Source organism: Callithrix jacchus, chromosome 18 (genome assembly GCF_049354715.1).
Source record: "Callithrix jacchus isolate 240 chromosome 18, calJac240_pri, whole genome shotgun sequence".
In the NCBI taxonomy this organism is placed as follows: domain Eukaryota; kingdom Metazoa; phylum Chordata; class Mammalia; order Primates; family Cebidae; genus Callithrix; species Callithrix jacchus.
Window position 1 is genome coordinate 8,425,855 of NC_133519.1, and position 13,964 is coordinate 8,439,818.

Genomic DNA, 13,964 nt, shown 5'->3' on the forward strand with positions numbered 1-13,964 from the left:
GGCAGATCTGGTCTTGTCAAACTTGGTCACCATTTCCAACCTCTCTGACCTACACGATCATTTCTTCTTCTTTGCAAAAGTGTATGACGCACAGGCCGGGCTTCCATGGAGTCAAATTCTGTTCCCAAGAGTTGGGGGCAGTGGGATGCCTGAGGTTGCAGGAGAGTTTGGGCAGAAGCCTCTGTTGCAGAGGCCGCAGAGAAGCCTCTGAGTGTCTGAGTACTACAGGCAGAACTACACCTATCTCTAGGGGCAGCAAAAGAGCCATTGGTCCCTGCCCAGCCACCCTCCCCTGATCTACAGGGCTCTGAAGGTAAAACAGAAACCCGAGTTTCCTCAAAGCTGGAAGGTAAGGCAAGCATGAAAGGGAATAAAGAGGCCGGGCGTGGTGGCTCACACCTGTAATCCAAGCACTTTGGAGGCCAAGGCAGGCGGATCACCTGAGGTTGGGAGTTCAAGACCAGCCTGACCAACATGGTGAAACCCCATCTAAAAAAATAAAATAAAATAAAGAAAGGGAATAAAGAGAAATGGGAGCAGGAGACAAAGAATTAGCCTTGAGTCTGGCTAGATGGAGGAAGTCAGAATCAGACAGGAAAAGTGAAGAGGGAGGGATTTTTTTTTTTTTTTGAGGTGGAATCTCGCTCTGTAGCTTAGGCTGGAGTGCAATGGCACAATCTTGGCTCACTGCAACCTCCACCTCCCAGGTTCAAGCGATTCTCCTGCCTCTGTTCCTGAGTTGCTGGGATTACAGGAGCATGCCACCACACCCAGCTAATTTTTGTATTTTTAGTAGAGACGAGGTTTCACCATGTTGGTCAGGCTGGTTTCAAATTCCTGACTTCGTGATCCGCCTGCCTCGGACTCAAGAGGGAGGGATCTATACACAGAACCATATAAGGGAGGCACAAATGTTGGCCAGGCATGGTGGCTCATGCCTGTAATCCCAGCACTTTGGGTGGCTGAGGCAGGTGGATCACCTGAGATCAGGAGTTCGAGGCCAGCCTGGCCAACATAGTGAAACTCCATCTCTACTAAAAATATAAAAATAGCTGGGTGTGTTGGCAGGCGCCTGTAATCCCAGCTGCTCAGGAAGCTGAGGCAGGAGAATTGCTTGAACCTGGGAGGTGGAGGTGCAGTGAGCCGAGATGGTGCCATTGCACTCCAGCCTGGGCGACAGAGTGAGACTTTGTCTCTCTAAAAAAAAAAAAAAAAAAAAAAATAGGGAAGCACAGTTCCCATGCCCCTGAGTATGTATCCCCTCCCCTCTGAGCAACTGAAATCCGTGCTTTATCCATCTGTCCAAGAGGTTAAAAATATCAAGGCTGGGAACCCAGCCAGACATTTCCAAGAACCTGTTTACTGACCATTCGATTAAGTATAACTGTCAGCAACTTCATAGCCCAACAAGGACTCAGAATGGGCCTTGCCTGACAGCTCAGGACTCAGGGCACATGGAATTCACAGTCTCGTCCATTTGTTTTCCCTGTCTTCTTTCTCCCATCACTCTGTTGCCTGGAGATGACTGATCAGTTGATAGTCAGAGTCTGTTCATTCTTTTCTCCTTACACAACGGGCCCAGCCGAGAGTGGGGAAGGGTCAAAGAAAGGGAAAGGTCAAGACAGAACAAGAAGAGCCTAAATAGGCTAAACTGGGCGTCATCCGTGGGCACACCTCCACTTACCTTTGCGCTGCTCAGTCCAGCCCGCCTCACGGAAAAAAATCAAATGGGAGGCAATACCTCAAAGAAAAGGTCTGAAAGTCCTGTGGCATCACATTGTACATCCAGCACCCTCATTCCTCGGTTTTTCACTCCAAATGGTGGGAAACTTTTCTTTGGAGTTGTATACTGAAAAGTTAAGAAAGCTCAAATAGTTTTTAGGTTACAGGGTTTACTCCACAGGCTTGTGAAGCACACTGGGAGTGTGAAAAAGAAAACCCTGGGGCCAAGTGGGTGCTGCGACTCACTCCTGTAATCCCAGCACTTTGGGAGGCTGAGGCAGGCAGATAGTTTGAGCTGAGCTATCTGGAGTTCGAGACCAGCCTGGGTAACATGGCACAACCTCATCTTTGCTAAAAATAAAACAATTGAGCCAGGCATGGTGGTATGTGCCTGTAATCTCAGCTACTCAGGAGGCTGAGGCATGAGAACTGCTTGAACCCAGGAGGAGCAGGTTGCTGAGATCGCCCTACTCCACTCTAACCTGGTGACGAAGTGGCATTATTTCTCAAAAAAAAAACAACAGTGAATTATTCAAGAGGGTGATGAGGGATATGTCTCTTTTATTTTCGATAACAATCACTTATTTGGCATTGTTCTAACTTTTTACATATATATATATATATTTTTTTTTAATCAACTTTATTTTTTTAGGTTTTTATTTTTTTTTATTTTTTTGAGACAGAGTCTTGCTCTGTTACCAGGCGCCAGGCTAGAGTGTAGTGACGCGATCTCGGCTCACTGCAACCTCCACCTCCTGGTTTCAAGCAATTCTCCTGCCTCAGCCTCCCGAGTAGCTGGGACTACAGGCATGCACCACCACACCTGACAATTTTTTTTAGTATTTTTAGTAGAGATGGGGTTTCATCATGTCAGCCAGGCTGGTCTTAAACTCCTGACCTCAGATGATCTGCCCACCTCAGCTCCCAAAATGTTGGGATTACAGGCGTGAGTCACCTCGCCCAGCCTATTTTTTCTTAATAGTATGGGAAGGCTAATCTTTGAACCTTTTCGAGGTTCTAGACTTCTCTATTGAGCCAGAGCTGCAGCCTTGGATCTTTAGCTATCTCTGAAAAGGAGTTTTTCAGCTTACAAAATGAAGGTGGCTATGAGGTCATAACAGAAGAGACAAAAATCTTTCCATCTCCCATACCTGAACTACTGAGGCCAGGGTGCCTGGGGCAGGGATCATTGGAAGATCAGTAAAATATTTTCTTTATTCACCTTATGCATTTTATCACCTGGACGTAGCCCAAGAATATAATTATAAGAGGGAAGAGTTTGTTGAAATTGGGCCAAGTTTGCATGTGCATGTGGTCCCAGGTATATGAGAGGCTGAATAGGGGAAACCTCTTGAGGTTATGAACAAACTCTGCAGACAAGGATTGAGGCTCCAAAGTGTTGGGATTACAGGCGGGAGACACTGGCCCGCCCATTTTTCTTGTTAATTTTATTTTCTTGCTCTTTCCTCTCTTTGCATAGTTTTCTTTCTTTTTTTTTTTTTTGAGACGGAGTATCGCTCTCGTTGCCCAGGCTGGAGTGCAATGGCGCGATCTCTGCTCACCGCAACCTCCGCCTCCTGGGTTCAGGCAATTCTCCTGCCTCAGCCTCCCGAGTAGCTGGGATTACAGGCATGCGCCACCACACCCAGCTAAATTTTTGTATTTTTAGTAGAGACGGGTTTCACCATGTTGACCAGGATGGTCTCGATCTCTTGACCTCGTGATCCACCCGCCTCAGCCTCCCAAAGTGCTGGGATTACAGGCTTGAGCCACCGCACTTGGCCATAGTTTTCTTTTTTACTTCTCTCAGATCTCCCTGAACCAGATTGAACCTACGGAATTGAGGCTTCGATCCTTGCATGCAGAGTTTGCTGTGAATGTGCCTGTGAGTAGCCACTGCGCTCCAACCTGGGCAACAATAGTGAGACCCTGTTTCAAAAAGAGAAAAAACAGGGCTGGGCGAGGTAGCTCTCGCCTGTAATCCCAGCACTTTGGGAGTGTGAGGCGGGTGGATCACGAGGTCAGGAGATCGAGACCATTCCGGCCAACATGGTGAAACCCTGTCTCTCCTAAATACAAAAAATTAGCCGGGGGGGGTGTGGGTGGTGGCGCACACCTGTAGTTCCAGCTACTTGTGAGGCTGAAGCAGGGGAGTATCACTTGAACCCCGGGGGCAGAGGTTGCAGTGAGCTGAGATGGTGACATACACTCCAGCCTGGCAACAGAGTGAGACCCCATCTCAAAAATAATAATAATAAAATAGAGAAAAAATAATTGTGCAAAGGTCCCTCTTTGACTCTACCTCATGCACTTCTGCTGTTGTGTGATATTTTGCTGAACATGCGCTTTGTCAGACCCTCCCCCCATGTTTCCCTCCCAGCACCTCAACCCAAGTTAGATACTTGTGTTTACAGTCTGTTCAGCGGTATCAGGTAAGGCAGCCAACGACCCTGGTTATGGAAGCGTCCGTTTTGTATGTTTGTTGTTTTCTTTTCTTTTTGACGGAGTCTCGCTCTGTGGCTCAGGCTGGAGCGCAGTGGTGTGATCTCCGGTCGCTGCAAACTCTGCCACCCGGGTTCAAGCTATTCTCCTGCCTCAGCCTCCTGAGTAACCGGAAGCAGAGGTACCCACCACCACGCCCAGCTAATTTTTATATTTTTAGTAGAGGCAGGGTTTCACCACATTGGCCAGGCTAACCTCAAACTCCTGACCTCAAATGATCCACCCACTTTGCCCTCCCAAAGTGCTGGGATTACAGCTATGAGCCACCGCGCCCGGCTCATTTTTCTTGTTCATTTTATTGTCTTGCTCTTTCCTCTCTTTATGTAGTTTTCTTTTTTACTTTTCTCGTATCTCCCTGAACCAGATTGAAGCACTGAATGAATAAATGATACTCTGAACCACGTCTCCTCTAATGGCTATACATGTAGGTCATAGCTCTTTCAAAATTAAAAAGCAAGGGCTGCATGCAGGGGCTCATGCCTGTAATCCCAGCACTTTGAGAGGCTGAGGCAGGTGGATCGCCCGAGGTTGGAAGTTCAAGACCAGCCTGGCTAGCATGGTGAAACCCCATCTCTAGTAAAAAAATACAAAAATTAGCCGGGTGTGGTGGCAGGCGCCTGTAATCACAGCTACACAGAAGCGGAGGCAGGAGAATTGCTTGAACCTGGGAGGTAAAGGTTGCAGTGAGCCAAGATCACACCACTGCACTCCAGCCTGGGCAACAGAGTGAGACTCCATCTAAAAAAAAAAAAAAGCAAAAGGCACATGATAAGAGTACAGGCAAAGAAGACCCAAAATATTCACCCGCTTCAGTGGGGAAACAGCTAGGCCACTCCCCAAGGAGGTGTACTGAAGCAAGCGTATGCAGAAAGCGTCCTGGCGTGAGGTAGAAATTGTATACAGAAGGCAAAAAGAAGTGGAGGTTTTTGTGCTGTAAGAGAGGGATAGGTTTCCTCTGGGGGAACAGCTCTAGCTGCCTACTCTCTCAGATTTTGATGTGGTGTTCAATCCGGCAGGCCCTAGTCACACAAAACTGAAGTTTAATTGAATTAAACACAATTAAAAATTCAGTTACAGGCACAGTGACTCACACTGTAATCCCAGCCCTTTGGGAGGCCCAGGTGGGCGGATCACCTGAGGTCAGGAGTTTGAGACCAGCCTGGCCAATGTGGTGAAACCCTGTTTCTACTAAAAATACAAAAATTGGCTGGGTATGGTGGCAGGCACCTGTCATCCCAGCTACTCGGGAGGCTGAGATGGGAGAATCACTGGAACCGGGGAGGTGGAGGTTGCGGTGAGCCGAGATCGTGCCATTACACTCCAGCCTGGGAGACAAGAGTGAGACTTTGTGTCAAAAAAAAAAAAGAAAAACACAAAATTAGTTGGGCATGGTGGCATGCACCTGTAATCCCAGCTACTAGGGGGCTGAGGTGGGAAAATCACTTGAGCCCAAGCGGTGGAGGCTGCAGTGAGCAGAGATCATGCCACTGCACTCTTGCCTGGGCACTCCAACCCAGAGCAAGACTCCGTCTCAGAAAAAAAGAGTTAAAAAAATTTTTTTTAATTTGCGCACAGAACTTTGGGAGGCTGAAGCAGGCAGATTGCTTGAGCCTAGGAGTTCAAGACCAGCCTGGGCAACATGGCAAAACCCTGTCTCTACAAAGAATTAGCTGGGCATGGTAGCTACTTGGAAGACGAAGGTAGGAGAATCACCTGACCTTGGGAGGTCGAAGCTGCAGTGAGCCAAGATTGTGCCACTACACTCCAGCCTGGGAGATAGAATTAGACCCTATCTCACACACACACACAAAATAAAGAAATAGAAAAAAAAGTCAGTTTATCAGTAACAGTAGCCACATTTCAGAGCTCTATAGCCACATGTGGCTAGTGGCTACTGCACTGAACATTTCCATCATCATACAAAGTTCTATTTGGACAGCTGGATAAAGAATGTTAAGGGTATCTGGAGGAGATGCCATGTTCTGGCCGTTCCAGGATCAGATCTCGAAGAGGCCTTGAGTATAAGGCCTGAGTATACGGTTATCCATCCTTTTGAAGCCATCCGTCTTCTCATTTTGGGTACCAGTAGCCCAACTGTGCATGCAAAGAGCCAGGCTCAGGCACTCCACGGTCTCTCCATCCCTTTTGTCCTGCTATCTGGGCTGTTCTTGTCCTTGCTTCACTCCCCTAGTCCCTGGAAAACAAGCTGCAGAAAAAACTTTTCCATCAACTTTGACCTAGTTTCTTGGTCCCACATTTGAAGGGGAGGAGCCGCTAAATTCTTGAACAGGTGAGAAAAGGGCGGAGAGTTCAGGTGAAAGTCACCCTGGCAATAGGGAGAACCAGAGACTGACACTTCGGTAATGAAAGAGAGGCAAAGAGAGGGAAGAGAGTGCTCAGAAAAATGAAAGATAAACAGACAATGAACATTGAAATAGAAAAGGATCTTTTTTAATTTTCCGAGACGGAGTCTCGCTCTGTCACCAGGCTGGAGTGCAGTGGTGCGATCTCAGCTCACTGCAGCCTCTGCCTCCCAGGTTCAAGCGATTCTCCTGCCTCAGCTTCCTGAGTAGCTGGGATTACAGGTGCCTGCCACCACGCCTGGCTAATTTTTTTTGTATTTTTAGTAGAGATGGGGTTTCACCATGTTGGCTAGGCTAGTCTCCATCTCCTGACCTTAGGTGATCTGCCCACCTCAGCCTCCCGAAGTCTTGGGATTACAGGCGTGAGCCAGTGTGCCAGGCTGGAAAAGGATCTTTTAAATCTCACTTTCTGTTAAATTCACGTTGATTTTAGTTCATTTATTTATTTAGTTTTGAGGCAAAGTCTGTCCCCCAAGCTGGAGTGGAAGTGGTGCAGTCATAGCTCAATGTAATTTAGAACTCCTGGGCTTGAATAATCCTCTTGCCTCAGCCTCCTGAGTAGCTAGGACTACAACATCTCACACGGATTTCACGTAGAATTTCCAGGAGCCCATTTGAAATTAGTTTGTCCTTAGAAAGGCCAATTCCCGCCGGGGGCGGTGGCTCACGCCTATAATCCCAGCACTTTGGGAGGCCGAGGCGGTGGATCACGAGGTCAAGAGATCGAGACCATCCTGGTCAACATAGTGAAACCCTGTCTCTACTAAAAATACAAAAAATTAGCTGGGCATGGTGGCTCGTGCCTGTAATCCCAGCTACTCAGGAGGCTGAGGCAGGAGAATTGCCTGAACCCAGGAGGTGGAGGTTGCAGTGAGCCGAGATCACGCCATTGCACTCTAGCCTGGGTAACAAGAGCGAAACTCCGTCTTAAAAAAGAAAAAGAAAGGCCAATTCCCAAATAAGGGCCAGGACCAGATCTGTGCAAAGATTTAAATTAGCCATCCCAGGGTTTCTCACCTGTCAGTCCTTTAGGAATGAAAATCATGGCCCAGTGTGATGACTCACACCTGTAATCCCAGCACTTTAAAAGCCCGTCTCTACTAAAAATACTAAAATTAGGTGGGTGTGGTGGCTCATGCCTGTAATCCCAGCTACTCGAGAGGCTAAGGTAGGAGAATTGCTTGAATCCAGGAGGTGGAGGTTGCAGTGAGCTGAGATCAGGCCACTGCACTCCAGCCTGGGAGACAGAGTGAGACTCCATCCCCCAAAAAAAGGAATGAAAATCACACCAATTAAAGGTGGGATCTCTACTACTATTACCCTACAAGGAATAGGAGCCACCAAAGCATCTAAGGGATGAGGGTGGGAAATAGTTAGCAACCATTTACTGAGTTATGTGCTTGCATAGAAACTGTGAAAATTAAAAAATGATTAGCCGCCTCCAAAGAATTCAATACTCCTAACTCTGTAACCTCGTAAGTCCTGAATAGTTATACTTGTTAGTACATAAATCGGGTTTACACTGGGAAGAAACCTCATGATAAAACCAAATTATAAAAAAGGGATCTTCAGCGGGGTGCAGTGTCTCAAGCCTATATTCCCAACACTTTGGGAGGTCAGGGCACGCAGATCACTTGAGCCCAGAAGTTTGAGGCCAGCCTAGCTAGACAACATGGCAAAACCCCACCACTGCAAAAAATATAAAAATTAGCTAAGGGTAGTGGTGTGTGTCTGTAGCCCAGCTATGTGGGAGGCCGAGGTGGGAGGATCACTTGAGCCCAGGTCAAGGCTGCCGTGAGCCGAAATCAGGCCACTACACTCCAGCGTGGGTAGGGAAGAACCTCCACCCATTTCTTGCGAATTCCCTCATAATTTCCCTGTATTTCAAGAACTCATGAACTCCAAAACTGAAGGAATTTAGTAATTGTTAGCTATGGATTTGGAAAACTAGTTTAGACAACAAAATCCCAGTATAATTGCTTTAGCGAATCTGAAAGTAACATGCCTCAAACTGTTACCTTCTTCACCCCTCTAGCCCTGACTCTGCCAACATTACTTAGGGTCCATAGAGAGAGTATTTTCTCCACAAGGTTTTCATTAGTATGGCTTTTTTTTTTTTAAGAGACGGGGTCTCACTATGTTGCCCAGGCTGGAGTGCAGTGGCTATTCACAGGCATGATCCCACTACTGATCAGCACAAGAGCTTTGACCTGCTCGGTTTCCGACTTGGGCCGGTTCACCACTCCTTAGGCAACCTCGTCGTCCCCCTCTCCCAGGAGGTCACCATATTGATGCCGAACTTAGTGTAGATGCCCGATCGGCATAGTGCAATCCAGCCCAGAACTCCTGGGCTCAAGCGATCCTCCCACCTCAGCCTCCCGAGTAGCTGGGACTCCAGGCGCGCGGCACTGGGCCTGGCTAGCATGGGTTAAGAGGAAAGCTTCTTTAAGCATACCTTCTTCCCACAAACTTCTCCAAAGCCAGCTCACAAACACCATTTTTTTTTTTTTTTGCCATTAAAAAAACTTTATTTTGATTTTTTACAAAGAATACCCCCAATCTGGAGTAAAAATATATCTGGTTAAGTACAAAATATAGTCTTTACCATACAAAAAGATACATAATACAAAAACATGAAACCACCTTCAGCCCACACTTTCTGGCTGTATGAACTCTCAGAAAAGGGTGGAGCTCAGTGCTCTGACACAGGACAGTGAACAAAAGTGCTATAGCTGAGAGTGACTGACCAAATGCCGGCAGCTGCAGCGAGAGAGGGGCCAGTATCCCTATCTCCTAACACTGGGCAGGAAGGGGTCGGAAGGGCTTTTGTGAAGACCTGCCCTCTGGTTTCTCGTGGCAGTATCTAGAGGTTCTGATCACAGTGCTGGGGCATCTGTTCCTCCTTGGGTCTGGAGAGGTCAGTGGGCAAGGCTGAAAGCAGCAACCCTTTCACATGATTTGAGTGTTAGAATTATATAATCCTGTACATTGGGGCAATCTCAAAAGCAGTTAACCCTTTTTTTTTTTTTCCTGTCTTTGGGCTTTTACCCCTGGAGACATAGTAGAACAGTTTCAGCTTACATTTAAGATGGCAGAGGGGGAGAACCAAAAATCTGACAGGAACTAAAGTGCTAAGAATATCACCTTAGAATCAATTCCAAGGACTTGAACGAAGAGAAAAACATCCTCCCGTATGAAAATATTTGCAACAGGAGAACACAGTGCAATAGTTAAAATGGCTTTTAAGGCTTTTGGTGGGACAGTTACTGCTTTAAAAGCCAGGTTAAAAGTGCACTCTAAGCAAAAACGACCGTAGAGCAGCAGCTTCCTTTCAAATCACAGGGAAAGGTCTCTCCAATGTCTGTCAAAACAGCCCTGGAAAGTTTTTCTTTTCTTTTTTTTTCTACAAGTGTATAACAGGGAACGCTGATTTTAAGAACCTCCATTTCCCAAAAGTTTTGGCCACAATTTCCCTTTTCATCTCCTTAGTTTGCTAAATTGGCTCTTCTCCACATGATACATAAGTTCAAGGTCCTAAAAGTTGTTATCACAATTAGAAAAAGCCTCCAAAAAACCTTGAAAAGCTTATGCCAGGAGGCCATTTCTACCTGACCCAAAACTACTGAAAAGGCCTCAATTTTCAAGATCTGAGAAAATGGATGGGCCTGAGTTTTTCCAGTTGTTTTTAAACCCATCCAGCAAACACCCCGTCTCACAACGTCGGCGCTGGCTGCGGATGGGTCCGCATCCTTTAAGGCCCAGGAGATTGCCTGCTGATCACCCCGCTATGTTAGGGAGTCAGAGGCTGAGGTGGAGCCACACTCCATTGTGCAGAGACGGTTGAGTCTCTGAAAAAGTGAGAGTCCAGGAAGAGAGGCAGAAAGAAACAAGTAGGTAAAGCTGCTTCTTTTCTTCCACATGCTCACTGCACATTGTTGTTGAGGATACAGGGATCCACCTGAAGGAAGAAACAGACTAGTTTAGTTCAGGTAAGAATTAGAACAACAGCCCAGTTTAGCAATCCTGCTAAGTCAACTTCTTATAGAGGCTTAGGACAAATTTAACAGAAAGGATGACAATTTCTCACCTCAGTATAAGTAGGTGGTGGCATGAACTTGAACTCAGGGGCATACATAAAGATAGGACTGTCTTGAGAGCCATCCACGTCATCTAGCAGAGGGGTGGTGGGGCTCTCCAATCGGTGATCTTCAGGAATGATATCCATATAGCAAGGAGGAGCTAGAAAAAAAAATACGGCCACATTAAGAAGCCTGCCCAAGAAATGCTGGAGCATCACAATTTCACAAACCCAGGTAGACCAGAACAAGACATTGGGTCTGGCTCACCTTCTGGGGTATCAGGGATGTTCAGGTCTACCCAACTCATCTCAGAGCTGGTTCGGCTGGCCATGCTTGATGTTCTGCTGCTTAGACCTGATCTGCTGCCAATTACCAGGGGCAGGTCAAGGATGACCTTCTTGGATCCAGGAACGCTAACATAGATCTAGAAAGGAAGATGGAAGTTTGTTAGATCAGAGATCTGGAGAAAACAAGACTGTGGTAGCAGAGGAACAATTTCTCTGCAGAAGCCACCCTGTATCTACTCACCAGTAAGGAATATTCAACTCGAAGGATGTTGCAGCCCAGGATAGAAGGCCTGATCTTCTGCACCCGAAGGCTCTTGCCACGCCATGATGCGCATGTCCCTGAGATAATATGATTGCCTCTGACTGAGGACAACTTCTGAGTCAGCACCTTGGTTTGGCCATTGGCAAGGTAAGTGTGGCGGGCCACGATGGCAGCTTTGGGGACCACAATTCGGGAACATGTATTCTCAAAGTCAGCATGGATGGAAATCTCATCACCTAGCAATGAGAAAGATGAAAACTTATTAACTGATACTCAGTTAATGACATTTCCGCTACCCCAGTCCCATGCCCTTGGCCCTAAACCCAGTTCTTGTTAAGATATCTACCATCAGCACTAGTGTTTTACCTTCACAGAATCCTTTTCTGTCAATTCGAGCCGAGACAGACACCCGCCCATCAGGAATGAACATGCAGGAAACTTTCTTTTCCTTTTTAGCAGACACAGGTGCCTATGTAGAAGGGGACAAAAGGCGTTTTGAGATGCTTCAATCTAATGCCCAAGACATCGGATTTATCATCCCTGTGACCCAGAAGAATACACTCTCTAAAATGAATCTCACCATTAAATCAGGGGTATTGACATCCACCAGATCCACTACTTCAAAGTTTTTCTTTGTCTCTTGAGTTGGCTGGCTGGGGCGGTCAAGAAAAGCCTTCACCCAGTAGTCTACACACCCATATTTTCCTTTGTAGGATGTTCCCAGAGGCCTGTGTCAAGAAAACGAAGATTTTTAAATGCTCTCCAAGAACAGTCAGGAGGACAAGACAATTTAGACCGAGAAGTTCAAAGATGCATTTAGCTGATACTTACCCCTGAGGAAGCTCAAAGCCGAACTTGTACTCATACTTGTTTCCAGGTCTCATGAGCACCATCTCATTCTCACCTGCAGGGAAAGAAAATCGAGTAACCATTAGGCTTCCTGTTACACTTAAAATGCATCTGTGTGATAAGGAATGACTGGGTGGCATGCAACGTACTGAATGAAGTACCCCCAATTTCATCCTACATATTTTAAAATCATCCGATATTGTTCTTAAAGAGAGAGTCTGGTGTATTTTGTAGGGCAGCAAATTGCCAAGCCCTGCAATGCTTAAAGATTCACCCAGGACGGTTCCTCTTAACATCTCAAACAGAGGTAAGCAAATAATAAGCAACTTATGTATACATAAGACTTTACCCAAGGCAACGCCCCCAGAATCATCTTTAAGAAACAAGCACCATAAAAAATTATACAAATCACCCATTTTTTGGGGGGTGGGGTGGGGGGAGAATGTCTGCAAATTAAAACAGATAAAAGGAAGCAACAACACGTAATTCAAACCACGCAAACGGAGCAACTCAAAACATTTCATACGGGTTTACGCTTTCTATTCTCTTACCAGCTTTCACCCTCCAGCAATGAACCGGGCCTCTTACCTGTTGGCTGGTCTTCCGGAAGAAGCGTGTCTTCGTAGCGCAGGTACTCCGAAGTCTGTTTGCACTGCTGGGATCCCTGCATCCAGAGCACTTTGGCCACTCCGCAAGCCAGGATCCTAACGGCTTTGACACGGGTCACCTCGCACACCTCCACTATGACCCGGCCAGCCACCTTCTCACCACTGCCGTACACCTTCTCAGGGTCGTTAAAGACCACCTCAAAAGACTTGATCTTCTTGAACATCACCATGATGGGACAGTTGATTTAAGAGTCAGGAACGAGGGTGGAATAAAAAAAAAAAAAAAAAAGCCCCAAATCGAGGAACCTCCTTTGCAGTAAATTATTTCACTCTTCCTAAGGAATGAAGGTATTCTTAAGCAGTTTGAGCTTAAATTTAAAGTAAGATTCAGACAAATGAATTTTAACTACTAGGTTTTTGAAAAGGCCTCCAAAAATTTCACGCCGCTGGTTACACTAAAGGATTTCAGAGAAAAAGCCTTCTTTTCCCACAATTGCTGGAGAAGAGATCCGATCTCTACAAACGCTCCTCTAAAGAGAAAGGGAGCTTAGTTTCAAGCAAGAGCCGGAAACGGCTCTATATAGTAGCCTGGGCCCGCAGAGCCACGCGAGCGCTGGCCCGGAGGCTCGTGCTGCCCTCGTGCACATCCCTCCCATTGGCTGCTCAGTCCCTGTTTACCAGGAGCCCGACCAATCAGTGAGATCACTGAGGCGCGTGGACACGGTGTGCTCCTGGCGGGGTAAATGGTTGTTATGCTCCGTAGCAGCGGGAGGAGGGGGGGAAGGAGAGGGAGGAGGGAAAGGAGGGGGCTGCGGAGCGTCTTCCCTGGAGCCCACTGGAAGGAGGCTCCCACTGACCCTAAAACCTAGCCAGGGCGACGGGCGATCGGAGGGCGGGTGTGGACGTTTCTGGTCTGGGAGCGGTGTTAGGAGGTAAAAGGAATACGTGCTTGAGGGAATTTCATGCCTAGTCTTGGTCAGTGAAATTTCTTTAGAGCCTGCTGTTTATTCCTGACTCATAAATAGCAAGTCTGTGAGAAACAATTCCATGGTTCCAAGAACACGCTTAGGTTTGGGGCTGTGGAGCGGGTTGGTGTTACTGTCCAGCAACAGCTCTTTTGTCCTTCTCTTGCCCCGCATCCCTGTTAAATATAAAAAACACCACCACCTCTGAAGGAAAGGAGAACTTTCAGGCCTCATTGGACCTGTGGGACTGATGTCCCTTCCAGCCCCTTGGGGGGAGGGCTGGGGCTGCGTGCCTGTGCTGTTCGTCACCCCCTTGTACCCTCTTTC

The 13,964-nt window shown here is 47.0% G+C and overlaps 1 protein-coding gene across 2 annotated transcripts; it reads right to left on the reverse strand.

Moving 5' to 3' along the window:
* Positions 1-9,084: 9,084 nt before the first annotated feature.
* On the reverse strand, positions 9,085-13,220 carry TXNIP (thioredoxin interacting protein). Of its 2 annotated transcripts, XM_002759807.6 has the most exons (8): positions 12,653-13,220; positions 12,047-12,119; positions 11,796-11,943; positions 11,582-11,684; positions 11,195-11,451; positions 10,934-11,090; positions 10,675-10,826; positions 9,085-10,545 (listed from the first exon to the last, which is right to left on the reverse strand). In XM_002759807.6, exons 1-8 carry the CDS (start codon positions 12,900-12,902, stop codon positions 10,510-10,512), a joined length of 1,176 nt encoding a protein of 391 aa, XP_002759853.1. In that variant the 5' UTR covers positions 12,903-13,220; the 3' UTR covers positions 9,085-10,509. The 2 variants fall into 2 exon arrangements, with proteins under 2 accessions (XP_002759853.1, XP_078211593.1); XM_078355467.1 differs by lacking the exon at positions 12,653-13,220 and having other exon boundaries at positions 12,047-12,609.
* Positions 13,221-13,964: the final 744 nt, after the last annotated feature.